Source organism: Anabrus simplex, chromosome 1, assembly GCF_040414725.1.
Source record: "Anabrus simplex isolate iqAnaSimp1 chromosome 1, ASM4041472v1, whole genome shotgun sequence".
Classification (NCBI taxonomy): Eukaryota; Metazoa; Arthropoda; class Insecta; order Orthoptera; family Tettigoniidae; genus Anabrus; species Anabrus simplex.
The window spans coordinates 1,374,351,692-1,374,379,446 of NC_090265.1; the positions used below are offsets into that span (position 1 = coordinate 1,374,351,692).

Below are 27,755 nucleotides of genomic sequence, written 5' to 3' on the forward strand. Positions count from 1 at the left end.
CCTTAATTACTGTCTAGTTTGTAAGTTAATTAATGGCTAAAAAAGGTACCGTGTAATTAAGTGTTCATTTAACTATGGTAAGTTCTCTCGAAGTCAATACTCTGATAAGGTTGTCGGCGATGATTATTATTATATCCTGAGTAGCGATAGGTGTCACCCGTGAGTTGGAATTTTCTTGAACTCACGTAAAGCGAATTCTACAGTAAGATTACATGTCTTACTTACAACAAGAAAACCCTGAGGTATCCGCTGAGCGACTCCATTTCGTCAAACTAGGCTACCCAACGACGAGTAAAAAAATGGAGGTATCGGGTAAAGAATGTTAATCCGTCTGCGGTTACAACCTCAGTCGCGTACCTTTTAAGTATTACGTAAAGAAGAGGAGAAGAGACAGATAAAATAACAATTATTAAAATTTCTCATTATTTTCTCAGTGATCTTAACTTCCATTAATAAATACTAGGTAATTTCTTTTCAGTTGAATGATGTCCCACAAGGTGGTGCTACAGTATTCCCAGTGCTGAAGGTAGCACTGTGGCCCAAGAAAGGAAGTGCTGCATTTTGGTATAATCTCTATAAAAGTGGAGATGGAGATGCTTCAACAACTCATGCAGCTTGCCCTGTGCTTGCCGGATCCAAGTGGGGTAAGTAATAATTGTGAAGAAATTAACATTAATTTTTCAAAATCAATCACTACTTATCTGCATTTAGGGCAGTCTCCCAGGTGGCAGATTCCTTATCTGTTGTTTTCCTAGACTTTTCTTAAATGATTCCAAAGAAAATGGAAATTTATTGAAGATCTCCCTTGGTAAGTTATTCCAATCCCTAATTCTTCTTCCTATAAACGAATATTTGCCCCAATTTGTCCTCTCGAATTCCAACTTCATCTACATATTCTGATCTTTCCTACTTTTAAAGATACCACTCAAGTTTTTTGTCTACTAATGTAATTCCACGCCAACTCTTCACTGGCAGCTCGGAACAATTATGTAAAGAATGATTCTATGACTAATGATCAAAATCATATTAAAAAAGCCTTAATATTTACAATAGTATTTTCCAATGATTACAAAAATTGTGTACGCCATAAGTTGTAAAATGTGTGGATCAATTAAAAATTTTCAGTATATTAAAATCTCATCCTGGTAATAATTAAGAAGGTGAGTCAGGTACCTAGTGTTTCGTAATGGAATAGCCTGTTGAGCGGCGAGTATACGTGTTTTGAGCAACTGAATGGCACATGCCAAAGCATCAAAATATAAGAAATTGATCCATTTTCTCCAAAATCTGTTGTATAGTGAACTTACATAAAATCAGCTTCATGGTCCGTATCGCATTTACACAGATTCACAACTAAGTATTTTTTTTAATTTTCCACCTTGTCGAAACACTAATAAGGTGGAAAATAAAAAATACCACACTTAGTTGTGAACTAGCTGATGTACCCGTGCTTCGCTACGGAATTCTACATTGTATACAGAATTCTACGTTAGGTATGTAGGCTATACGTTGTGAGCAAGATTGTATTAAATTGCAAAGCTCTTAACATTACCCTGGAAACGCGTCGGCGATGTCACCAAACATCTTTTCTCATATGAAGACTGAGTTAGGGAATTTTCACTGTAATGGTAGACTCGCTTGCATGCCATCAGTCACAATAAGGTTCGGAGGCTTTCATTTTAATGGTAGACACTCACTATCCACCTGCCTTTTTACATCCTCAGAAAGACTGTCTTATTGGTTTTTCCAACTGATTGCAGGAATGTTGGGGACAGCACAAACACCCAGCCCCTGGGCCATTGGAATTAACCAATTAAGGTTGAAATCCCCGACCCGGCCGGGAATCGAAACCGGGACCCTCTGAACCGAAGGCCAGTACGCTGACCATTCAGCCCACGAGTCGGACGATAGGACCAATAACATAGGTATTTAAAACTTAAATTTTAGGCGCCTTCCCCTGAACTACAATTTAATCCAGTTTGAATAAAGTTGTTTATAGCTTAGACTGTTGTTTCTTATTCGTAGTCTCTATGTACAGATTTTCATTAAATTCTGTTAAGCCATTTTCTCGTGGCTCGGCGTTGATATGGTCTTACCAACAAATATACAAATTGATGAATATTTGTGTTATCATAGCCGGTACGCTAAAAATGTATAAGACGTAAATGATCAGAAATGTTACCATAGCCGGTACGCTAAAAATGTATAAGACGTAAATGATCAGAAATTTAATTCTATATGACTTTCGTTATGTAGTATTTATCGATACGACCACTAATCTATATATATATAAAATAACTTGTCCTGACTGACTGATTCATCATCGCCGAGCCAAAACTACTGGACATAAAGAGATGAAATTTTGGGGATATATTCATATTAAGACGTAGGTGCTCGCTAAGAGAGGATTTTGGGATCTTCCTTCGCTAAGGGGGTGAAAACGGGGGTGAAATTTTAAAATGAGTTGCTCTATATCTCAAAACTTTAAAAGTTTACAGATGTAAAAATTGGTATTTAGAATCGTCTTTAAAAATAAGGAAACACGTATTTTTTTGTTTTCAGAAAATCCCAATAAGAGGGGTGAAAAAGGGTGAAAATGGGGAAAATGGGTTGAATGCCTTTAATCAGGATACCGGTACCTATATCTCAGAAACTGAAGATATTACAGACCTGAAAATTGGTACGTTTGATCTCTTTTAAAAATAAAGAAACACGTATTTTTTTGTTTTTGGAAAATCCAATTAATGGGAGGGTGAAAAGGGGGTGAATTTTTAAAATGAGTGAATCTATATCTCCAAACTTTTAAAGTTTGCAGCTGTAAAAATTGGTATTTAGAACCTTCCTTAAAAATAAAGGAACACGTATTTTTTTGTTTTCAGAAAATCGCAATAGGAGGGATGAAAAAGGGTGAAAATGTGGGGAAATGGGTTGAATGCCTTTAATCAGGATACCGGTACTTATATCTCAGAAACTGAAGATGTTACAGACCTGAAACTTGGTACTTTTGATCTCTATTAAAAATAAAGAAACACGTATTTTTTTGTTTTTGGAAAATCCAATTAATGGGAGGGTGAAAAGGGGGCGAATTTTTAAAATGAGTGAATTTATATCTCCAAACTTTTAAAGTTTGCAGATGTAAAAATTGATATTTAGAATCTTCATTAAGAATAAAGAAACACGTATTTTTTGGTTTTTTGAAAATCGCAATAGGAATCGTAAAAATGGGTGAAAAAGGGGTTGAATGCCTTTAATGAGGCTACTTATATCTCAGAACCTGAAGATATTACAGACCTGAAAATTGATGTTTGGGATCTCTTTAAAAAATAAAGAATCACGTATTTTTTTGTTTTTCGAAAATCCAAAAGGGGGGGGGGGGTGAAAAGGGGGTGATTTTTTAAAATGAGTGTATCTATATCTCAAAACTTTTAAAGTGTATGGATGTAAAAATTGGTATTTAGAATCTCCTTTAAAAATAAAGAAACGCGTAATCTTTTGTTCTCGGAAAATCCCAATAGGAAGGGTGTAAAATGGTGAATAATGGGTTGAATGCCTTTAATGAGGCTTCTTATATTTCAGAACCTGAAGATATTACAGACCTGAAAATTGGTATGTGGTATCTACTTTAAAAGTAAAGAAACACGTATTTTTTCGTTTTTTGAAGATATAAATATTGGGGGTTGAAAGTGGGGGGTGAATTTTTAGAAATGAGTGTGTTTACATCTTAAAACTTAAAAATTTACAGATGTAAAAATTGGTAGTTAGAATCTCCTCTAAAAATAAAGGAAAACGTATTTTTGGTTTCCTGTAAATCCCAATAGGAGGGGTGTAAAAGGGTGAAAAATGGGTTGAATGCCTTTAATGAGGATACATATATCTCAGAAACGAAAGATATTACAGAACTGAAAATTTGTATATGGGATCTCCTTTAAAAATAAAGAAACACGTATTTTTTAGTTTTGGAAAATCCAATTAATGGCGGTTAAACAGGAGTGACAAATTGGGTGAATTTTTGAAAGACTATATCTACAGAATATATTGGAAACGTAAAATGTTACAGACGTAAAAGTGGGTGTTTGTAATCTCCTGTAAATCTAAAGAAACATAGGTGATTTGTGTTTGGAAACTCCACTTAAGGGGAACTCAAAAGGGGTGAAATTTTAAAATGAGAATTTTTACAGTTTATCTCAAAAAACTTAACATGTTACAGAAGTGAAAAATGGTGTTTTTTATCTCTATTAAACATAAAGAAACGTGTATTTTTAGCTTTCGGAAATACCACTTGGGTGGGTGTGGGTAAAAGTGACTGAAAATGGTGCTGAATTCTTTTAATTAGGCTACTGATATCTCAAAAATGAAGATGTTACAGACGTGAAATTTGATATTTGCAATCTGCTTTAAAAATAAAGAAACACGTATTCTCGGAAAATCCAATGAAGGGGGGGGGGGTGAAAGAATTGAAAAATTAATTGAATGAGAATACATACATCTAATAAAAACTAAAATTGTTACAGACGTGAAAATTCGTATTTGGATCTCCTTTAAAAACAAAGAAAAACGCGTTTTGGGGGGAAACCATCTTGGAGGGCGGGAGTGTAAAGGAGTTGAATTCCTTTCATGAGGACACATAAATCAAAAACTGAAGAAGTTAGAGTCGTGATAATTGGTATTTAGAAGATCCTTTACTATTAAAGAAACAGGTATTTTTTGCGTGAAAATTTACTTAGGGGGGGGGGGGGAGTAGTGTGAAATGAAGTGAAAAAAGTAAATTTTTTTTATGGGGATACTTATATCTCAAAACTGAAGGTAATAGACGTGAACATTGGTGTTTGAAATCTTCTTTAAACATAAGAAACAAGCCTTCTTTTAATTTCTTTTTGGGGGGGGGGGGTGCCGGTAAATAAACTTAACGGCGGTGGGGTGTAGAAGGAGGTGAGACCAATTGATTTTACTGTTCTTAATGTACTTATAAGGATCCTCGGCAGCGCGCCGGCCTCTCACAGCTGGGTTCCGTGGTTCAAATCCCGTTCACTCCATGTGACATTCGTGCTGGACAAAACGGAGGCGGGACAGATTTTTCTCCGGATACTCCGGTTTTCCTGTCATCATCCATTCCAGCAACACATAATAATAATAATAATAATAATAATAATAATAATAATAATAATAATAATAATAATAATAATAATAATAATAATAATAATAATAATAATAATAATGTTCCGGACCGTCGTCAAATGTGCGGACCGCGCTGGAAACGGCTCCTGGACGGGTTATGACTAAGAATGCAGTCCGACCGCGGGTTCAGTGCCTTCTAGGAACCCAATATGACACCACGCCGGATCTCCTGAAGGATTTTATCCATATTAAAAATGATTATAGGAAAAGATGACAAAGATTTACGGACCCAACTGACCGGGAGGAATACCTGAGCCTAGCCCGGAAAGTACGAAATCGATTGCTGGAAAAGAAGATTGAAAAATGGGAGGAAACATGCCGTAATCTAATAGAAAACGAGTCAGATCGGGAATTTTGGTGGGTTCTCGCAGAAAACGAGTCAGACCGCGAATTTCGGCGGATTATATATCAAAAACAATAAGCATTCAATTATAAATTTCAGTATAATACCGTAGCGAAGCACGGGTATCTTGCTAGTCTATATATATAAAATAACTTGTCCTGACTGACTGACTGATTCATCATCGCCGAGCCAAAACTACTGGACATAAAGAGATAAAATTTTGGGGATATATTCATATTAAGACGTAGGTGCTCGCTAAGAGAGGATTTTTGGATATTCCTTCGCTAAGGGGGTGAAAACGGGGGTGAAATTTTAAAATGAGTTGCTCTATATCTCAAAACTTTAAAAGTTTACAGATGAAAAAATTGGTATTTAGAATCTTCTTTAAAAATAAGGAAACACGTATTTTTTTGTCTTCAGAAAATCCCAATAGGAGGGGTGAAAAAGGGTGAAAATGGGGAAAAATGGGTTGAATGCCTTTAATCAGGATACCGGTACCTATATCTCAGAAACTGAAGATATTACAGACCTGAAAATTGGTACTTTTGATCTCTTTTAAAAATAAAGAAACACGTAATTTTTTGTTTTTGGAAATTCCAATTAATGGGAGGGTGAAAAGGGGGTGAATTTTTAAAATGAGTGAATCTATATCTCCAAACTTTTAAAGTTTGCAGATGTAAAAATTGGTATTTAGAACCTTCATTAAAAATAAAGGAATACGTTTTTTTTTTGTTTTCGGAAAATCGCAATAGGAGGGGTGAAAAGGGGCTACAAAGTGGTTGAATGCCTTTAATGAGACTACTTATATATCAGAAACTGAAGATATTACAGACCTGAAAATTGGTGTTTGGGATCTCCGTTAAAAATGAAGAAACACGTATTTTTTTGTTTCTGGAAAATCCAATTTAGGGGGGGGGTGAAAAGGGAGTAATATTTTAAAATGAGTGTATCTATCTCAAAATTTTTAAAGGTTATATATGTGAAAAATGGTATTTAGAATCCCCTTTAAAAATAAATAAATAAACACACGTATTTTTTCGTTTTTGGAAAATCCAAATATTGAGGGGTAAAAAGGGGGGAGGGTAAATTTTTTAAAATGAGTGTGTATACATCTTAAAACTTTAAAATTTACAGATTTAAAAATTGGTAGTTAGAATCTCCTCTAAAAATAAAGGAAAACGTATTTTTTGTTTCCTGTAAATCCCAATAGGAGGGGTGTAAAAGGGTGAAAATGGGTTGAATGCCTTTAATGAGGATACATATATCTCAGAAACGAAAGATATTACAGAACTGAAAATTTGTATATGGGATCTCCTTTAAAAATAAAGAAACACGTATTTTTTAGTTTTGGAAAATCCAATTAATGGCGGTTAAACAGGAGTGACAAATTGGGTGAATTTTTGAAAGACTATATCTACAGAATATCTTGGAAACGTAAAATGTTACAGACGTAAAAAGTGGGTGTTTGTAATCTCCTGTAAATCTAAAGAAACATAGGTGATTTGTGTTTGGAAACTCCACTCAAAAGGGGTGAAATTTTAAAATGAGAATTTTTACAGTTTATCTCAAAAAACTTAACATGTTACAGAAGTGAAAAATGGTATTTGTTATCTCTATTAAACAAAGAAACGTGTATTTTTAGCTTTCGGAAATACCACTTGGGTGGAAGGGGGGGGTAAAAGTGACTGAAAATGGTGTTGAATTCTTTTAATTAGGCTACTGATATCTCAAAAATGAAGATGTTACAGACGTGAAATTTGATATTTGCAATCTGCTTTAAAAATAAAGAAACACGTATTCTCGGAAAATCCAATGAAGGGGGGGGGGTGAAAGAATTGAAAAATTAATGGAATTAATTGAATGAGAATACATACATCTAATAAAAACTAAAGTTGTTACAGACGTGAAAATTCGTATTTGGATCTCCGTTAAAAACAAAGAAAAACGCGTTTTGGGGGGAAACCATCTTAGAGGGCGGGAGTGTAAAGGAGTTGAACTCCTTTCATGAGGACACATAAATCAAAAACTGAAGAAGTTAGAGTCGTGATAATTGGTATTTAGAAGATCCTTTACTATTAAAGAAACAAGTATTTTTTGCGGGAAAATTCACTTAGGGGTGGGGGGTAGTGTGAAATGCAGCGAAAAAGTAAATTATTTGTATGGGGATACTTATATCTCAAAACTGAAGGTAATAGACGTGAACATTGGTGTTTGGAATCTCCCTTAAACATTAAGAAACAAGCCTTCTTTTAGTACTTTTTGGGGGAGAGGGTGGCGGTAAATAAACTTAACGGCGGTGGGGTGTAGAAGGAGGTGAGACCAATTGATTTTACTGTTCTTAATGTACTTATAAGGATCCTCGGCAGCGCGCCGGCCTCTCACATCTCGGTTCCGTGGTTCAACTCCATTCACTCCATGTGAAATTCGTGCTGGACAAAACGGGGGCGGGAGAGGTTTTTCTCCGGATACTCCGGTTTTCCTGTCATCATCCATTCCAGCAACACATAATAATAATAATAATAATAATAATAATAATAATAATAATAATAATAATAATAATGTTCCGGACCGTCGTCAAATGTGCGGACCGCGCTGGAAACGGCTCCTGGACGGGTAATGACTAAGAATACAGTCCGGCCGCGGGTTCAGTGCCTTCTAGGCACCCAATATGACACCACGCCGGATCTCCTGAAGGATTTTATCCATATTAAAAATGATTATAGGAAAAGATGGCAAAGATTTACGGACCCAACTGACCGGGAGGAATACCTGAGCCTAGCCCGGGAAGTACGAAATCGATTGCTAGAAAAGAAGATTGAAAAATGGGAGGAAACATGCCGTAATCTAATAGAAAACGAGGCTGATCGGGAATTTTGGTGGGTTCTCGCAGGAAACGAGTCAGACCGCGAATTTCGGCGGATTATATATCTAAAACAATAAGCATTCAATTATAAATTTCAGTATAATACCGTAGCGAAGCACGGGTATCTTGCTAGTAACAAATATTTGAGAATTAAATTTTAGGCCTCCCCCCTAAGTACCATTTCACCCAACGTGAATAAAATGACGTATATTCTAGATTTTAGTGGCTCGTTTTCCGACTTTGCATACAAATTTTCAATGAGATAGGACCACTAATAACGTGAATATTTAAGAATAAAATTTTTGGCTTTCCCCTACTCAGCGTGACTAACATTATTTATAGTCTGCATTATAGCGATTTATTCCTCGACTTTGCCTACCAATTTTCATTAAGATCGCCACTAATAACATAAATGTTTGAGAATTAAATTTTAGGCCTCTCCCTAAACTACCATTTCAATCAGCGTGAATAAAATTATTTATAGCCTAGATTGTAGTGACTTATTTCCCGACTTTGCATTCCTATTTGTATGAAATTCTCTTCAGCCGTTTTCTAGTGATGCGTGTACATACATGAAGACTGGTAGACAGACAGACAGAGAGACAGAAATTACGGAAAAGTAAAAAATTGCATTTCTTTGTTACTGTGGACATGACCGATACAGAAATAACATTCTTTTCAAATTCTGAGCAAAGTACAGACAAAACTCTTATTTTATGTATATATATTCTACCCTCTACCCTTCCAGCCTTTGAAATGTGGCACCGGCATGAGACTATCACAAGGTCGCTGACTGGGTACTATCCACAGAGACATCTTCGAATATTATAAACTACCTTAAATTACTAAGCGGGAAGGATAAGAGAGAAGATCAAATAAATAAAAATCTGAATGAGAACCTTTTAGGAGAACATAAATCTATATATATATAAAATAACTTGTCCTGACTGACTGATTCATCATCGCCGAGCCAAAACTACTGGACATAAAGAGATGAAATTTTGGGGATATATTCATATTAAGACGTAGGTGCTCGCTAAGAGAGGATTTTGGGATCTTCCTTCGCTAAGGGGGTGAAAACGGGGGTGAAATTTTAAAATGAGTTGCTCTATATCTCAAAACTTTAAAAGTTTACAGATGTAAAAATTGGTATTTAGAATCGTCTTTAAAAATAAGGAAACACGTATTTTTTTGTTTTCAGAAAATCCCAATAAGAGGGGTGAAAAAGGGTGAAAATGGGGAAAATGGGTTGAATGCCTTTAATCAGGATACCGGTACCTATATCTCAGAAACTGAAGATATTACAGACCTGAAAATTGGTACGTTTGATCTCTTTTAAAAATAAAGAAACACGTATTTTTTTGTTTTTGGAAAATCCAATTAATGGGAGGGTGAAAAGGGGGTGAATTTTTAAAATGAGTGAATCTATATCTCCAAACTTTTAAAGTTTGCAGCTGTAAAAATTGGTATTTAGAACCTTCCTTAAAAATAAAGGAACACGTATTTTTTTGTTTTCAGAAAATCGCAATAGGAGGGATGAAAAAGGGTGAAAATGTGGGGAAATGGGTTGAATGCCTTTAATCAGGATACCGGTACTTATATCTCAGAAACTGAAGATGTTACAGACCTGAAACTTGGTACTTTTGATCTCTATTAAAAATAAAGAAACACGTATTTTTTTGTTTTTGGAAAATCCAATTAATGGGAGGGTGAAAAGGGGGCGAATTTTTAAAATGAGTGAATTTATATCTCCAAACTTTTAAAGTTTGCAGATGTAAAAATTGATATTTAGAATCTTCATTAAGAATAAAGAAACACGTATTTTTTGGTTTTTTGAAAATCGCAATAGGAATCGTAAAAATGGGTGAAAAAGGGGTTGAATGCCTTTAATGAGGCTACTTATATCTCAGAACCTGAAGATATTACAGACCTGAAAATTGATGTTTGGGATCTCTTTAAAAAATAAAGAATCACGTATTTTTTTGTTTTTCGAAAATCCAAAAGGGGGGGGGGGTGAAAAGGGGGTGATTTTTTAAAATGAGTGTATCTATATCTCAAAACTTTTAAAGTGTATGGATGTAAAAATTGGTATTTAGAATCTCCTTTAAAAATAAAGAAACGCGTAATCTTTTGTTCTCGGAAAATCCCAATAGGAAGGGTGTAAAATGGTGAATAATGGGTTGAATGCCTTTAATGAGGCTTCTTATATTTCAGAACCTGAAGATATTACAGACCTGAAAATTGGTATGTGGTATCTACTTTAAAAGTAAAGAAACACGTATTTTTTCGTTTTTTGAAGATATAAATATTGGGGGTTGAAAGTGGGGGGTGAATTTTTAGAAATGAGTGTGTTTACATCTTAAAACTTAAAAATTTACAGATGTAAAAATTGGTAGTTAGAATCTCCTCTAAAAATAAAGGAAAACGTATTTTTGGTTTCCTGTAAATCCCAATAGGAGGGGTGTAAAAGGGTGAAAAATGGGTTGAATGCCTTTAATGAGGATACATATATCTCAGAAACGAAAGATATTACAGAACTGAAAATTTGTATATGGGATCTCCTTTAAAAATAAAGAAACACGTATTTTTTAGTTTTGGAAAATCCAATTAATGGCGGTTAAACAGGAGTGACAAATTGGGTGAATTTTTGAAAGACTATATCTACAGAATATATTGGAAACGTAAAATGTTACAGACGTAAAAGTGGGTGTTTGTAATCTCCTGTAAATCTAAAGAAACATAGGTGATTTGTGTTTGGAAACTCCACTTAAGGGGAACTCAAAAGGGGTGAAATTTTAAAATGAGAATTTTTACAGTTTATCTCAAAAAACTTAACATGTTACAGAAGTGAAAAATGGTGTTTTTTATCTCTATTAAACATAAAGAAACGTGTATTTTTAGCTTTCGGAAATACCACTTGGGTGGGTGTGGGTAAAAGTGACTGAAAATGGTGCTGAATTCTTTTAATTAGGCTACTGATATCTCAAAAATGAAGATGTTACAGACGTGAAATTTGATATTTGCAATCTGCTTTAAAAATAAAGAAACACGTATTCTCGGAAAATCCAATGAAGGGGGGGGGGTGAAAGAATTGAAAAATTAATTGAATGAGAATACATACATCTAATAAAAACTAAAATTGTTACAGACGTGAAAATTCGTATTTGGATCTCCTTTAAAAACAAAGAAAAACGCGTTTTGGGGGGAAACCATCTTGGAGGGCGGGAGTGTAAAGGAGTTGAATTCCTTTCATGAGGACACATAAATCAAAAACTGAAGAAGTTAGAGTCGTGATAATTGGTATTTAGAAGATCCTTTACTATTAAAGAAACAGGTATTTTTTGCGTGAAAATTTACTTAGGGGGGGGGGGGGAGTAGTGTGAAATGAAGTGAAAAAAGTAAATTTTTTTTATGGGGATACTTATATCTCAAAACTGAAGGTAATAGACGTGAACATTGGTGTTTGAAATCTTCTTTAAACATAAGAAACAAGCCTTCTTTTAATTTCTTTTTGGGGGGGGGGGTGCCGGTAAATAAACTTAACGGCGGTGGGGTGTAGAAGGAGGTGAGACCAATTGATTTTACTGTTCTTAATGTACTTATAAGGATCCTCGGCAGCGCGCCGGCCTCTCACAGCTGGGTTCCGTGGTTCAAATCCCGTTCACTCCATGTGACATTCGTGCTGGACAAAACGGAGGCGGGACAGATTTTTCTCCGGATACTCCGGTTTTCCTGTCATCATCCATTCCAGCAACACATAATAATAATAATAATAATAATAATAATAATAATAATAATAATAATAATAATAATAATAATAATAATAATAATAATAATAATAATAATAATAATAATAATGTTCCGGACCGTCGTCAAATGTGCGGACCGCGCTGGAAACGGCTCCTGGACGGGTTATGACTAAGAATGCAGTCCGACCGCGGGTTCAGTGCCTTCTAGGAACCCAATATGACACCACGCCGGATCTCCTGAAGGATTTTATCCATATTAAAAATGATTATAGGAAAAGATGACAAAGATTTACGGACCCAACTGACCGGGAGGAATACCTGAGCCTAGCCCGGAAAGTACGAAATCGATTGCTGGAAAAGAAGATTGAAAAATGGGAGGAAACATGCCGTAATCTAATAGAAAACGAGTCAGATCGGGAATTTTGGTGGGTTCTCGCAGAAAACGAGTCAGACCGCGAATTTCGGCGGATTATATATCAAAAACAATAAGCATTCAATTATAAATTTCAGTATAATACCGTAGCGAAGCACGGGTATCTTGCTAGTTTATTAAATAAAAAATTAAACTCTGGCAAAGTAAACATCCCTACATTAAAAAAACAATGTCCGGACTGTACATGGATACGTCGTACCTTCGTCAACTCATATGAATTTCTTTTGTTCAAATTCTACAAATTAATCTACATTAGGTCACTACATAAATCATCATCTATTGAAAAATTCATCAACCCATTTACCAACCTCAACATTTCCAATTTGTCAACAATGATCATAAAACCATCAATCTTATCAGCTGATTTAAGTTTCATCCAACACATTACTGAATTTAGCTCATATTACATCTCCTTATCATTTACCAATATTGCTTTACTCCACTAACTCTTTACTTAAATTCACTATTTGATTTCCATCATTTTTGGTAATCACCACATTTCAAAATATTAATGATAATATTAATGTAGTTGACCATCACTTGTTTGTCAAAGTGACCTTTTGAAATAAAAAAAATTCTCAATGCATTCATCTATTCCTGAGTTCAAAATCAGTATCCACTTTTCACACTTCCAAAATAATTTAATTATTAAATTATGAAAACTCATAATTATACGATTATTTAGAATTATTACAATATTATCGTCATGTAATCGTGAAGCTGTTTGTAAATTAAAAATCCCAGCACTCATTCTATCATTCATGAACTTTATAAACATGAAGTTAAAATCGTTAAGTCATTAGTAATCATCAAGCCTGTGGCCATCACCTCATTAAATCGTTAAGTCCGAAACCATCAATAAGTATTCAATCATTTAATTTTGCTACCTCATTTAATTATTAAGTCCGCAACATTTCATTAATTCATTCTTACATTGCTTTACTTCCTACTCTATTTATATACAACACAGGAACAACGCGACCGAACCGTCAAGTACCCCTGACCCGGATTTAATTAAGTTACTATTCTGATTCATCATTAAAGAGAAAATATCTCACGTACGCACACTCAGCTGTTCAAATAATACAAAGTTAAACGTCAACTTCTGTAGCAAAGGTCATACACTAAATGAAAAATCCGTCTTAATCTACACTGACTCTATGACAATAGGGTGGAACCAATATTGTCGCAAAATGTCTACCACAAGTGAAATTAATTCACACTATATATTTCATAATACACTTCACAATATCCTCGGTTCGTTTCCCACGACTGGTATGTGTCTCTTAAATACCTCTCACCTGAATTTATATAACAGACTAGCAAGATACCCGTGCTTCGCTACGGTATTATACTGAAATTTATAATTGAATGCTTATTGTTTTAGATATATAATCCGCCGAAATTCGCGGTCTGACTCGTTTCCTGCGAGAACCCACCAAAATTCCCGATCAGCCTCGTTTTCTATTAGATTACGGCATGTTTCCTCCCATTTTTCAATCTTCTTTTCTAGCAATCGATTTCGTACTTCCCGGGCTAGGCTCAGGTATTCCTCCCGGTCAGTTGGGTCCGTAAATCTTTGCCATCTTTTCCTATAATCATTTTTAATATGGATAAAATCCTTCAGGAGATCCGGCGTGGTGTCATATTGGGTGCCTAGAAGGCACTGAACCCGCGGCCGGACTGTATTCTTAGTCATTACCCGTCCAGGAGCCGTTTCCAGCGCTGTCCGCACATTTGACGACGGTCCGGAACATTATTATTATTATTATTATTATTATTATTATTATTATTATTATTATTATTATTATTATTATTATGTGTTGCTGGAATGGATGATGACAGGAAAACCGGAGTATCCGGAGAAAAACCTCTTCCGCCCCCGTTTTGTCCAGCACGAATTTCACATGGAGTGAATGGAGTTGAACCACGGAACCGAGATGTGAGAGGCCGGCGCGCTGCCGAGGATCCTTATAAGTACATTAAGAACAGTAAAATCAATTGGTCTCACCTCCTTCTACACCCCACCGCCGTTAAGTTTATTTACCGCCACCCTCTCCCCCAAAAAGTACTAAAAGAAGGCTTGTTTCTTAATGTTTAAGGGAGATTCCAAACACCAATGTTCACGTCTATTACCTTCAGTTTTGAGATATAAGTATCCCCATACAAATAATTTACTTTTTCGCTGCATTTCACACTACCCCCCACCCCTAAGTGAATTTTCCCGCAAAAAATACTTGTTTCTTTAATAGTAAAGGATCTTCTAAATACCAATTATCACGACTCTAACTTCTTCAGTTTTTGATTTATGTGTCCTCATGAAAGGAATTCAACTCCTTTACACTCCCGCCCTCTAAGATGGTTTCCCCCCAAAACGCGTTTTTCTTTGTTTTTAACGGAGATCCAAATACGAATTTTCACGTCTGTAACAACTTTAGTTTTTATTAGATGTATGTATTCTCATTCAATTAATTCCATTAATTTTTCAATTCTTTCACCCCCCCCCCCTTCATTGGATTTTCCGAGAATACGTGTTTCTTTATTTTTAAAGCAGATTGCAAATATCAAATTTCACGTCTGTAACATCTTCATTTTTGAGATATCAGTAGCCTAATTAAAAGAATTCAACACCATTTTCAGTCACTTTTACCCCCCCCCCCCTCCACCCAAGTGGTATTTCCGAAAGCTAAAAATACACGTTTCTTTGTTTAATAGAGATAACAAATACCATTTTTCACTTCTGTAACATGTTAAGTTTTTTGAGATAAACTGTAAAAATTCTCATTTTAAAATTTCACCCCTTTTGAGTGGAGTTTCCAAACACAATTCACCTATGTTTCTTTAGATTTACAGGAGATTACAAACACCCACTTTTTACGTCTGTAACATTTTACGTTTCCAATATATTCTGTAGATATAGTCTTTCAAAAATTCACCCAATTTGTCACTCCTGTTTAACCGCCATTAATTGGATTTTCCAAAACTAAAAAATACGTGTTTCTTTATTTTTAAAGGAGATCCCATATACAAATTTTCAGTTCTGTAATATCTTTCGTTTCTGAGATATATGTATCCTCATTAAAGGCATTCAACCCATTTTTCACCCTTTTACACCCCTCCTATTGGGATTTACAGGAAACAAAAAATACGTTTTCCTTTATTTTTAGAGGAGATTCTAACTACCAATTTTTAAATCTGTAAATTTTAAAGTTTTAAGATGTATACACACTCATTTTAAAAAATTTACCCTCCCCCCTTTTTACCCCTCAATATTTGGATTTTCCAAAAACGAAAAAATACGTGTGTTTATTTATTTATTTTTAAAGGGGATTCTAAATACCATTTTTCACATATATAACCTTTAAAAATTTTGAGATAGATACACTCATTTTAAAATATTACTCCCTTTTCACCCCCCCCCTAAATTGGATTTTCCAGAAACAAAAAAATACGTGTTTCTTCATTTTTAACGGAGATCCCAAACACCAATTTTCAGGTCTGTAATATCTTCAGTTTCTGATATATAAGTAGCCTCATTAAAGGCATTCAACCACTTTGTAGCCCCTTTTCACTCCTCCTATTGCGATTTTCCGAAAACAAAAAAAAAAAACGTGTTCCTTTATTTTTAATGAAGGTTCTAAATACCAATTTTTACATCTGCAAACTTTGAAAGTTTGGAGATATAGATTCACTCATTTTAAAAATTCACCCCCTTTTCACCCTCCCATTAATTGGAATTTCCAAAAACAAAAAATTACGTGTTTCTTTATTTTTAAAAGAGATCAAAAGTACCAATTTTCAGGTCTGTAATATCTTCAGTTTCTGAGATATAGGTACCGGTATCCTGATTAAAGGCATTCAACCCATTTTTCCCCATTTTCACCCTTTTTCACCCCTCCTATTGGGATTTTCTGAAAACAAAAAAATACGTGTTTCCTTATTTTTAAAGAGATTCTAAATACCAATTTTTTCATCTGTAAACTTTTAAAGTTTTGAGATATAGAGCAACTCATTTTAAAATTTCACCCCCGTTTTCACCCCCTTAGCGAAGGAATATCCAAAAATCCTCTCTTAGCGAGCACCTACGTCTTAATATGAATATATCCCCAAAATTTTATCTCTTTATGTCCAGTAGTTTTGGCTCGGCGATGATGAATCAGTCAGTCAGTCAGGACAAGTTATTTTATATATATAGATTATTATTTCCTGACAGCACATTCCGTCTAATGGTCAAAATATACAGGTTACTGACTGATAAAAACGGACTATAGAATTTCACTGTAATGTGCGCACGCGGCCCAGGTTCGACTCTTCACAACATCAAGGATTGTTCTCGATGATCTTAACAAAATATCATGCACATGCCATAACTATTTACCCTATTCCTAGGATTATTAACCCATAATGATTGCCGTCTATCTTACTTAAATATTTACACACACGCGGATATCGTATCTAAAAATCACGCACTATGCAACTCGTATTTCCGCACACATACATTAGTACTATCGAAGATCGTATTTCCACGCACATAATCATGGTATTTGAGAAGATCATATTCACACACGAGTCTTATTCTACACAAAATTATTTCCCCCAGGCATCAGTAAATAATATTATTCCCTACAACTAGCTACCCTTTGCTACAGCAGAAAAAGAAATATAAAAAGGATCTTTCATGCAAGGAAAGAAAAATTATTTACAAGTTAACAGTTGAACGTGCATAAGTGACATATAACGAATCAGGTAGTACATATCAGTTTCGGTGGCGTCCCGTTCAGCTACACAACATCTGGAATCTCAGGTAGGCCCCATGGTGGAGTTTTAGTGCATCATACTAGTGACATTGACATTTGCACTAATGCCTTCCTGGGTATCCATGTTCTTCATACTTGCTGGCATTTGTATTTACACTGCTTCACAATTATTATCACACTAAAATCACAAAACAAAATATACGTGGGTTACTTATAAATACACTTTTCACTGTTATTTATACAATCACAAAGAAAGGAAAAACCACTCAGTCTCTGCAATATTCTGCGATACACGACTCGCGACACGGCAAAGCGTCCCAATGCTCGAAATCACTCCGGTCCTTATTGCTTTGTTAAAGTTAATATTCTGGTACTATTCCTTCAAATTCTCTACCCCTTTCACTCCCAGTATACACGTGATGTAAAATGCGTCGGATTCAGTTATATTTTAAGGCTATTACAGTTATCAGGCTGAGAAATGCTCAAGATTTCTACGAATGGCGAGCGCCATGCACCGTCCTTCTATCACGTACCGAATCGCGTAGCAGAGTGCTTCTCCACAGCAACGCGTGGCTTTCTTCCGGCACACCGACACACGGGGAAATCCCCTCATCAATGGTGCAATATCTTCTTGGGTATAACTACACTTATTGGTCGCAATGTTTTATATGGAGAACATCGTCTTAAATTCTCGTTTAACTAAGAGCCTAAAATTAATTCTACGTTGTCCTTGGCGAAATTTTATCTATTATTGGAGGGCTTTTACACTAGCGGCCATATTTCTTTTTCCCCTCTCCTCGAACATGCTGTACGCTGATTTGTTGCACAGAAGGGCTGCCAACTTAAATCGAAGTAACTCGATCACGCTTCCATTCCCTTATGAGTGGAAGATTCCATAGCTTCTACATTGCGCCATCCAATGACCTCGACACGTGTACTCCAGCTTCAAAATCAGGCACGCGGAATTTCAACACACATCAGGTCTCTACTGTAATTTCACTCCATTCTCCTGTAATTTCCTCTAATTTATAATATTTTATGCCAATGATTCAACCCATTCGGGTTCAATATAGAAGATATAGTGGACTTGTCGTAGTTGTATATCATAAACTTTTACTGTTTCTTCTGATGAAGTCAATAAGGGGAAGTTCCACAAGAAATTGGATATTACATGAACTGCAATGTATCGCATGTTGAAGCGAGCTTATCGTGCAGCTAACGCTGCTCGTCACCTTTCTACAACTCTAAGGTACTTCAGCACGCGAGCACATACACGACGCTAAGCACAAATTTTACGGAATAGACCAGGATGTTGAGATCCTTGACACGCTTAGCAAGGGCCGAGTTTTAGATACTACAGAAAGCTGCTACATTCACTTAGACCAATTTTTAAATTCAAACTATAATTTAAATGGCATCTATGAGAAACCGAAAATCCTGTTTGATGTTCTCATTGCAGTGTTTAATATGTTCAAAATTCCGAAAAATTGCTCAGTCTTTCAGATAGGACGTAACTCTTTGACGCGATATCCCCTCCTACGTCCAAAAACTCATGAACCCGCCCCCTCTATCGCCCCTCCCCCTCCCCCTCCCCCTCCTCCCACCTAACACACTCCGCCCTTTCCTCTTCCTTCCCTAGTCGATCCATGCGACTCCCTTGACAGTCCCTCTTCAACTCAACTCCGCAGCACACTCAGCCAGCCAACCAAAGGTGAGTCTCTTCATAAAGCTTTACTTTCTTGCCCCATTTCCACTATCCGAGTCTAACTCATTTTTATCTTTCATACTACACGCCCGCATTGAATCAAGAATATTTTAACTTCTTCAACACACAGTTCCGGTCACAAGATCCACTCGCTCCAGTACAATACGACATAACATCGTATTTACGAAGATGGTTTTCATATATATTATATATTATCTACTGACATAATGTTGTTTTTATGCTCACAGAGGAACATCACCCACTTCTTTCAACGTATTTAAACCGGGCGAGTTGGCCGTGCGCATAGAGGCGCAAATGCTGGGGCTGTACCTTAATTAAAGCCACGGCCGCTTCCTTCCAACTCCTAGGCCTTTCCTATCCCATCGTCGCCATAAAACCTATCTGTGTCGGTGCGACATAAAGCCCCTAGCAAAAAAATACATATTTAACATTACCCCATCGCACTTAGCATACATTTCTCTACATACGTTGGCTGCCAGTGCTGTACAAAGCACCCAAATCTAAATATTTTAAGACTTTCAAAGACTTTGAAATTATTTTCTGCGAGGCTTCACAGCTTCATTTTTTATTTTATTTGTGACTAACAAGTTGTCAAACTGGTACTAATTACGTATTCAAACCTGGACATTTAGCATAAATATGCTTTGTATTTTAACTTGTTATAGACAGTTTTAATTATGAGGGTCAATTTTGTGTTTTTCAACTTAAATGTGTATCTTTTATAATGACCCTATTTTGCTGATGATGACGTCCATGGGTGTTGAATCCGGTACCATAAATAAATGAAGTTGTAATTTTAATCAACAACATATGTTGTATTCAAAAGGGGGATCTTATACAATTTAACTTATTGTTTTGCCACCTATTCAATACAAAAATAATGTAGTCTAGATGTTGATTACAACATTCTAAATATATTCAGGACTAGTTTCAACGCATTTTTTGCGTCATCCTCATCTGTACCAAGAACTCAGAAAAAGGCAAATACATAAAACTCATGATAGATATTAACTTTTATGTAAGATAAAAACCCTATGATGTCTACTTTAAAACGACACATAATAAAACCTTTATATTATAATGTTTAACTGTTCTTTCTTTAACCATAAGTTGAAGTCTTTCAAGTCAAATGTACTGAATTTTGAATAACACTTCTCAAGATGATTCATGTCCCTGTGGACATATAGTACCGAGTTCAAAATATTTGGGTTGCAATCCTTAATAATAAAATAGCTTGTGTTTTAAAACATTTTGCACACTAATTCAATTATAGTTCTTGAACTGCGTTTCTCATGTGGAGCCATCTTAAAATAAACGTGATTATAAACAGCTGAATAAGATTTGACTTTGATGATATTCTTCTATATCTAAAGGCCTTTGAGGTGGAAACATATAAATAGATCCTTAAGATGTAAACAGGAATTGCTTTTCCCAGTTCAAATGTGGAACCTGTAAATAATAAAAACCGCTAACAATAATTAAAAGCAGAATGGTTATAACACCCTATTCAATGATGTAATTGTTTGGAAGACTACCCCAAACTGCCGTAGCCTGAGTGTAGTGTAAATGAAGTGCAGTGAGCAATGAGCTGCTTGAGTCAGGTATGCTTATCTGGATGGGACAAGGGAGGGGTGATAGGAGTAGTATGACCTAGGGCGGTTCTAGGACAATGGGAGCTGAATCAGCATTTTCCCATGAGGTCGTTGACCCCATCCAAGGTCATTGACCCCTTGATGTCATGACCACGTGACAGTGACGTCACATTGTTTATAAACAAGGCCACGTGCTTTTGACAGCTGTCAAACGGACCCTAACCTCAATTTTGTGTTTTCGTGCGGAATTTAAACAAGAAAACGTCACTAACCTCACTGCTGCCATCGTGATGGGTCCTAACCTCACTGCTGCCACCTTAACCACGTGGAGGCGCGGAATTTGAATAAGTGACAGCTGCCAAGATGACAGATCCTAACAACGTGCCATTGCTTTGGCGCAGAATTTGTACAAGAGAACGCGGCTAACCTCACTGCTGCCATCTTGATCGATCCTAACCTCACTGCTGCCATCTTAACCATGTGGGGTGCAGAATTCGAATAAGTGACAGCTGTCAAGATGACAGGTTCTAACCATGTGAACTTGTTTTGGTGCAGATTTTGAACAAGTGAACGTGGCTAACATCACTGCTGCCACCTTGAAAAGTCTTAATCTCACTGCTGCCACCTTAACCATGTAGGAGCGCGGAATTTGAATAAGTTACAGCTGACAGCTGCCATCTTGACAGGTCCTAACCATGTGCACTTGTTGAACAAATGAACGGGGCAAACCTCACTGCACCGAGCTCGATAGCTGCAGTCGCTTAAGTGCGCCCAGTATCCAGTATTCGGGAGATAGTAGGTTCGAACCCCACTGTCGGCAGCCCTGAAAATGGTTTTCCGTGGTTTCCCATTTTCACACCAGGCAAATGCTGGGGCTGTACCTTAATTAAGGCCACGGCCGCTTCCCTCCCAATCCCAGCTCTTTCCTGTCCCATCGTCGCCGTAAGACCTATCTGTGTCGGTGCGACGTAAAACAACTAGCAAAAAAAAACCTCACTGCTGGCACCTTAATATTTCTTAAACCTCACTCCTGCCACCTTAACCACGTAGGGGTGCGGAATTTGAAAAGTGACAGCTGAGCGCTGCTATCTTGACAAGTCCTAACCACGTGCACTTTTTTGGCGTGGCTAACCTCACTGCTGTTATCTTGACATGTCCTAAACACGTGCACTTGTTTTGCTGCCGTATTTTGAACGATCTCTAACCTCACTGGTATTATCTTGACGAGACTTAGCCACTTGCTTTTGCATGCCGCGGAATGTTTGAATAGGGCAATGATCCTAACCTTACAGCTATTATCTTGATAGGCCATAGCCAGGAGGCCTAACCTCAGAGGATTATAGTTTTTAAGGCTACCTGCCCTTCTCAATATCCCTCTTCCTGACACCAACTTGGAGGGGCCTAACCTCAGAGGATTATAGTTTTAAGGCTAGCTGCCCTTCTCGTCTTGCCCCTTCACCGACACTATCTTAGAGGGGTCTATGAATTGTAGTTTTGAGGCTACCTGCCCTTATCGACATGTTCCTTCCCATCACCATTTTGGAAAGGGGCATAAGGACCCTAGTTTTTAGGCTAGCTGCCCTTCTCAACATATCCCTTCCCGACACCATCTTGGAAGGGGTCTGTGGATTATAGTTTTAAGGCTAGCTGCCCTTCTTGACATAACCCTTTCTCCAACACCATATTAGAGTGGGCCTAGTTTTAAGGCTAGCTGCCCATCGTGACAGCGTAACGTCACGGAGGTCAGCTCAATACCTCCTCCTCCAACGCGACTTAGCCGTGTTCCGCCTCCTCGATGGACTTAGCCGCGTTCCTCCTCCTCCGAGGGGACTAAGCCACGTTCTTCCTCCTCCTCACAGTTTTACTGTTATCTAACAGATTCTCTCCTGCACTAGTTGGCCCTTCCCCTCTACTATCTATACCATCACTAGGGCTTTACGTCTCCATCCGACGCGTAACCTGAACAAGGCAGAACATGCAGACAATCTGTACAGGATCAATCCTGTTACAGAGAACATAGAACATATATATAGACTGTTGTTATCTTACAGTAAGGATTTAAATAATCAGCATACATTCCCTATCGTGTTCTGAACAGAAAAACTGACCTTGATTATAAATATATGTTAAAAGGAGGACACGCGATATCTTGTTGATAGTAATTTTTTTAAATGCCTGATATATTACGTTATTGTTACGTTATTAAACCGGTGAGCATGGTGTAGAAATGTCCCTTTTATCTCATGTTAAGATGTGTGCATTCATTCTTTACGTACCCTTTTCACTTTACCTTTTTTTTTTACAGACAAAAGGAGAGAAAGAAGTGAAAGATGAATGTAGATGGTTTGATAAGGAGGAGGTGATGGATTTTATAACTTAATCATAATCTAGTTTATATCATTAGATAGGAAAAGGAAGCGGAATAGAAGTGTGATTGGTATACAGTTGCACTTCCTCTTAAAACAATAATCACTACCACCATGCACATAAAGTGATTTTACGCTTTTAGTCACCATAAGAAATGTTTGTCCTGGCTATAAACAGACAATAATTGACAGGCAGGGTATACTATGCACTACCGCTATGGATGTACAGTTGTGCTTCCTCTTAAAACAATAATCACTACTACTATTAATAGAGGATAGATGTACAGTTGTACTTCCTCTTAAAGTAATCATCACCACTACCATTGATGTGAATCGTGGATTAGCGTGCACAAGCTATATGCCAAGAAATAAAATTATTATTTTTACTTCTGCAGATAAATCAAATAAACGGATAATGAACGCAGGCATGAGTATACAGATCAATTTACATTGTTATGTAATTCTATAGCCCAGGTACTTTTAGACGCCTCTTACATCAGTTTTTTAAATGATTTTTTTATTGTAACATTTCGAGCTTATAGAGTTGAACACTAGAGACTTTTATGCGTCTACTGTAATGTTCGGTCGCCAGCATTTACTTAATGCAGTCCACTCCAAGTCTTAAGAGGTTAACGCATAATACATAACGTTAGTTCTGTAGCAAGGCCTGCAGATTAGGTCGTCACATCCTTAACCACGTGGCCAATTCGTTCGGTATAGATGTGTTACACTGGCATTAACACATATGCTACTAGAACTTTACAGTATAAAGATATGTTTATTATTACTCTAATTGCAAAGCTTACAGCTACACATTCCTGCTCACGTGGCCAATTCGCTCGGTATAGGTGTGTTGCAATGACATTATCACATAGGGTGCTACTAGTACTTTACAGTATAAATTATGTTTATTATTATACTAATTGCAAAGCTTACAGCTACAAATCCCCAATCACGTGGCCAATTCACTCTGTATAGGTGTGTTGGAATGACGTTATCACATTCCATAGTTCAGAGTTTCTAGACCCCTGCTTCATTCAATTACATTTTATACTTTTTGGAAAAGTAGAAAAAATATTATTTTTAGAAATGTGTTCCAAAGTTAAGAGCCTCTAGACCCTGCTTCATTCAAGGCTGCGAACTAGTGTCCATAGCCTTAAGTTATGTACTATCCCCGGTGCCAACATTTTTTCTGTGTTCAATTTTATAATATTCTCCTTTCCACTGCCTTGGTCATTTCATACTGTGTGCAGGGATGGTAGACAGTGCAGCACACAAAGTGTGCATTTCGCTGAGTCGAAAAAATACCTTTAACAAGCTCAACAGGATGTAGTGGACTGTGGACTGTGTCAGGGTTGACCAAGACGACATTGAACTGACTTCTGCGCTCCCGATTGAAATAACAGGGATTAATAAATTTTGTTCATTTATTGACGTGCATTGGTGCAATAATAAGGAAAGCCTGATTATCTATTTTTGTACCTGGGGCGTGTTGACATTGATCATGTAAATGAGATGTTCTGAGTTATTTAATAATAATAATAATAATAATAATAATAATAATAATAATAATAATAATAATAATAATAATAATGTTATTATCTTTTCATCTAATTATCTACTTTTTACGGATTTCGGCGGGCGTCGAGGTGCCGGAATTTAATCCTACAGGAGTTCTTGCTGTTTGGGTCATCTCAGTTGTGAGCTTGTATTCAGTGATGGTAGTGATTATTGTTTTAAGAAATTGCTATCTTTGCTTATAGATAGGGCATTAGCACTCTAGTCTAAAGGTGGCTACACTGCTCACAAACAATAGACTATGTATAATATTCCCAAAAAACAAACGCACTACATTTGATGATGAAAGCAGCGGATCAACACTTCTTTTGTGATAATACACACAAAAAACCAAACCAAACCCCATGGCACTACAGCCCTTGAAGGACCTTGGCCTACCAAGCGACCGCTGCTCAGCCCGAAGGCCTGCAGATTACGAGGTGTCGTGTGGTCAACACGACGAATCCTCTCGGCCGTTATTCTTGGCTTTCTAGACCGGGGCCGCCATCTCACTGTCAGATAGCTCCTCAATTCTAATCACGTAGGCTGAGTAAACCTCGAACCAGCCCTCAGGTCCAGGTAAAAATCCCTGACCTGGCCGGGAATCGAACCCGGGGCCTCCGGGTAAGAGGCAGGCACGCTACCCCTACACCACGGGGCCGGCGATAATACACACACACATTTTAATTTTCTAACACTCTCTGTTGTAAAAAATCTAACACTAGACACGAAATAAGGAATTTAACGATGCATCAAAAAACTGTTTACGGTATCATGCAAATGCTGTAAGCGCTGTAAGCTACCGCCACGCACACATAAAACATACCTTTAAAACTTAAATGATGTACACATTGAAAGTAGATACAGCAAAGCACTCCCCAGTCCTTTCTGCGATCATTAAAAAATTTCCACACTACAATGTAGTAGTTATTGTGAATATCTATTATCGCTAACCCCCGATGCACTAAAGTTCAGAGCCCCTCCTAGACCCCTTTTAGTTGACTCTTACAACAGGTGTTTAGTGTTTAGAACACTGAATGTTTGATTGTAACATTTTGAGCTTATAGATTTGAACACTAGAGACATTTAATTGTCTACTGTAATGTTCACATCACTAGAATCGAACTCTAAAGTAAAGAGAAAAACGAGAAACTACCTCACTCCATATTTCCCTTGCATGTCTCTTCTGTAATGTCTACAACATAAAATGTAAATAAATATGATTTAACTATAATGAAAGAGGAAGAATACCGGTACTAGACACATACAGCGACACAGACAGTACTTACTTTGATGTCAAGCAAATATACACATTAGATAATACTTCCTCCTAATTAATCAGATTTATGTAATGCATTCCTCGAAATATTAGGGATGAAATACAGAATTGAAAGCCACATACAGCAGCACTTACTTACCTTGATTGCTTTTTATATTGATATGTAATTCCGTTGAGATATAGTCTAATATTTCTTAATTTTACAAGAGACTATGTGATTTCAACGAAACATGCACTCTATATATATACCGGTATATATTATTGAATGGGTGGACAAAGTAATTTTATTCTTGAAAGAATTTTACTTATTGTATCTTCAATCATCATCATCATCATCATCTGTTTACCCTCCAGGTTCGGTTTTTCCCTCGGACTTAGCGAGGGATCCCACCTCTACCGCCTCAAGGGCAGTGTCCTGGAGCTTCAGACTCTTGGTCGGGGATACAACTGGGGAGTATGACCAGTACCTCGCCCAGGCGGCCTCACCTGCTATGCTGAACAGGGGCCTTGTGGAGGGATGGGAAGATTGGAAGGGATAGGCAAGGAAGAGGGAAGGAAGCGGCCGTGGCCTTATGTTAGGAGGAGAAGTGGGAAACCACGGAAAACCACTTCCAGGATGGCTGAGGTGGGAATCGAACCCACCTCTACTCAGTTGACCTCCCGAGGCTGAGTGGACCCCGTTCCAGCCCTCATACCACTTTTCAAATTTCGTGGCAGAGCCGGGAATCGAACCCGGGCCTCCGGGGGTGGCAGCTAATCACGCTAACCACTACACCACAGAGGCGGCTGTATCTTCAATACGGAACAAAATGAGATTAGTTACTTGTAACATGCACTCTAGTCTAAAGCTGGCTAGAGATCGGGCCAGTTAGGAAGACAGCCAGTGAAGGGAACTGTGCGAGTGAGAAAGCAGAGCCGTGGGAGCGAGAACGCTGACATCCCCTTGTTGCTCGGTGTTGTGGCGATGTACAGTTGACCCGAAATATTTGTTATAACTGACATGTAACACTCCGCGGATTTTCGGTTAGTGGAATTCCCTTCCAGCTGTTAATTACAGACATACCTGGCCGAAATGAATTTATTTACAAGTGTTACAGCTGTCAAAATCGTTTTCGTGTATTGATTTGCATAGTCATTATTTTAAATTATAATTTGATGTAAAATTAGATTTAGGACGCTGTAGATATACAGTGTAGAATATGGGTTGCTATAACAGCAGGCCCTGAGCCACGTCATGTAAAATAAGTCGATAATATAATTAAAATAATAATAACAATAATAATAAATAATAATAATCGTATGGCCTCAGCTACCGTGTGCAGACATTTCGATTTGACGCCATCTGGCTGTCTGCTCGTCAATTTCGACGTTCCGTTTTACTCTAGGTCCGCTAGATGGCAGACAGAGTAAACCGGATCTCTCTTGGGCGTCTATGGCTGAGATGTAATTAATTTTGTCGCGTAAATACCAAATGTATCACCAGAGATCTTTTACATGCCGACATCGTACGACATGGAGTGTCGAATGGACTTTTTCCCGCCCTTCAAAAATCCGACTACCTCTGTCGGCTTTGAACCCGCTATGTTGGGATTCGGAGGCCGACACTCTACCACGGATCCACAGAGGCAACTATAATAAGATAATATATATCAAGAATGAACTACACCAAAGGAAATAGAAAAACTCTCAGATAGGTACTTTGCGAAAAAGGAGGTTGCAACACAACTATACCGAGCGAATTGGCCATGCGGTTAGGGATGAGTAGCTGTAAGCTTTGCAATTAGAGTAATAATACATATTTTTATAACGTAAAGTTCTAGTAGCATTATGTGTCAACGCCATTGAAACACATCTATACCGAGCGAATTGGCCACGCAATTAGGGATATGACTACATAACCTGCTGGCCATGCTGC

General features: G+C 37.1%; 1 protein-coding gene across 1 annotated transcript in view; it reads left to right on the forward strand.

Annotated features, from left to right (window-relative positions):
- LOC137498203 (prolyl 4-hydroxylase subunit alpha-1-like) overlaps window positions 1-27,755 on the forward strand; it is a 698,966-nt gene that overhangs the window by 639,541 nt on the left and 31,670 nt on the right. The window contains exon 16 of the mRNA XM_068225776.1: window positions 479-644. Coding sequence (XP_068081877.1) covers window positions 479-644 — 166 coding nt within the window. The remainder of the gene's footprint in view (window positions 1-478; window positions 645-27,755) is intronic.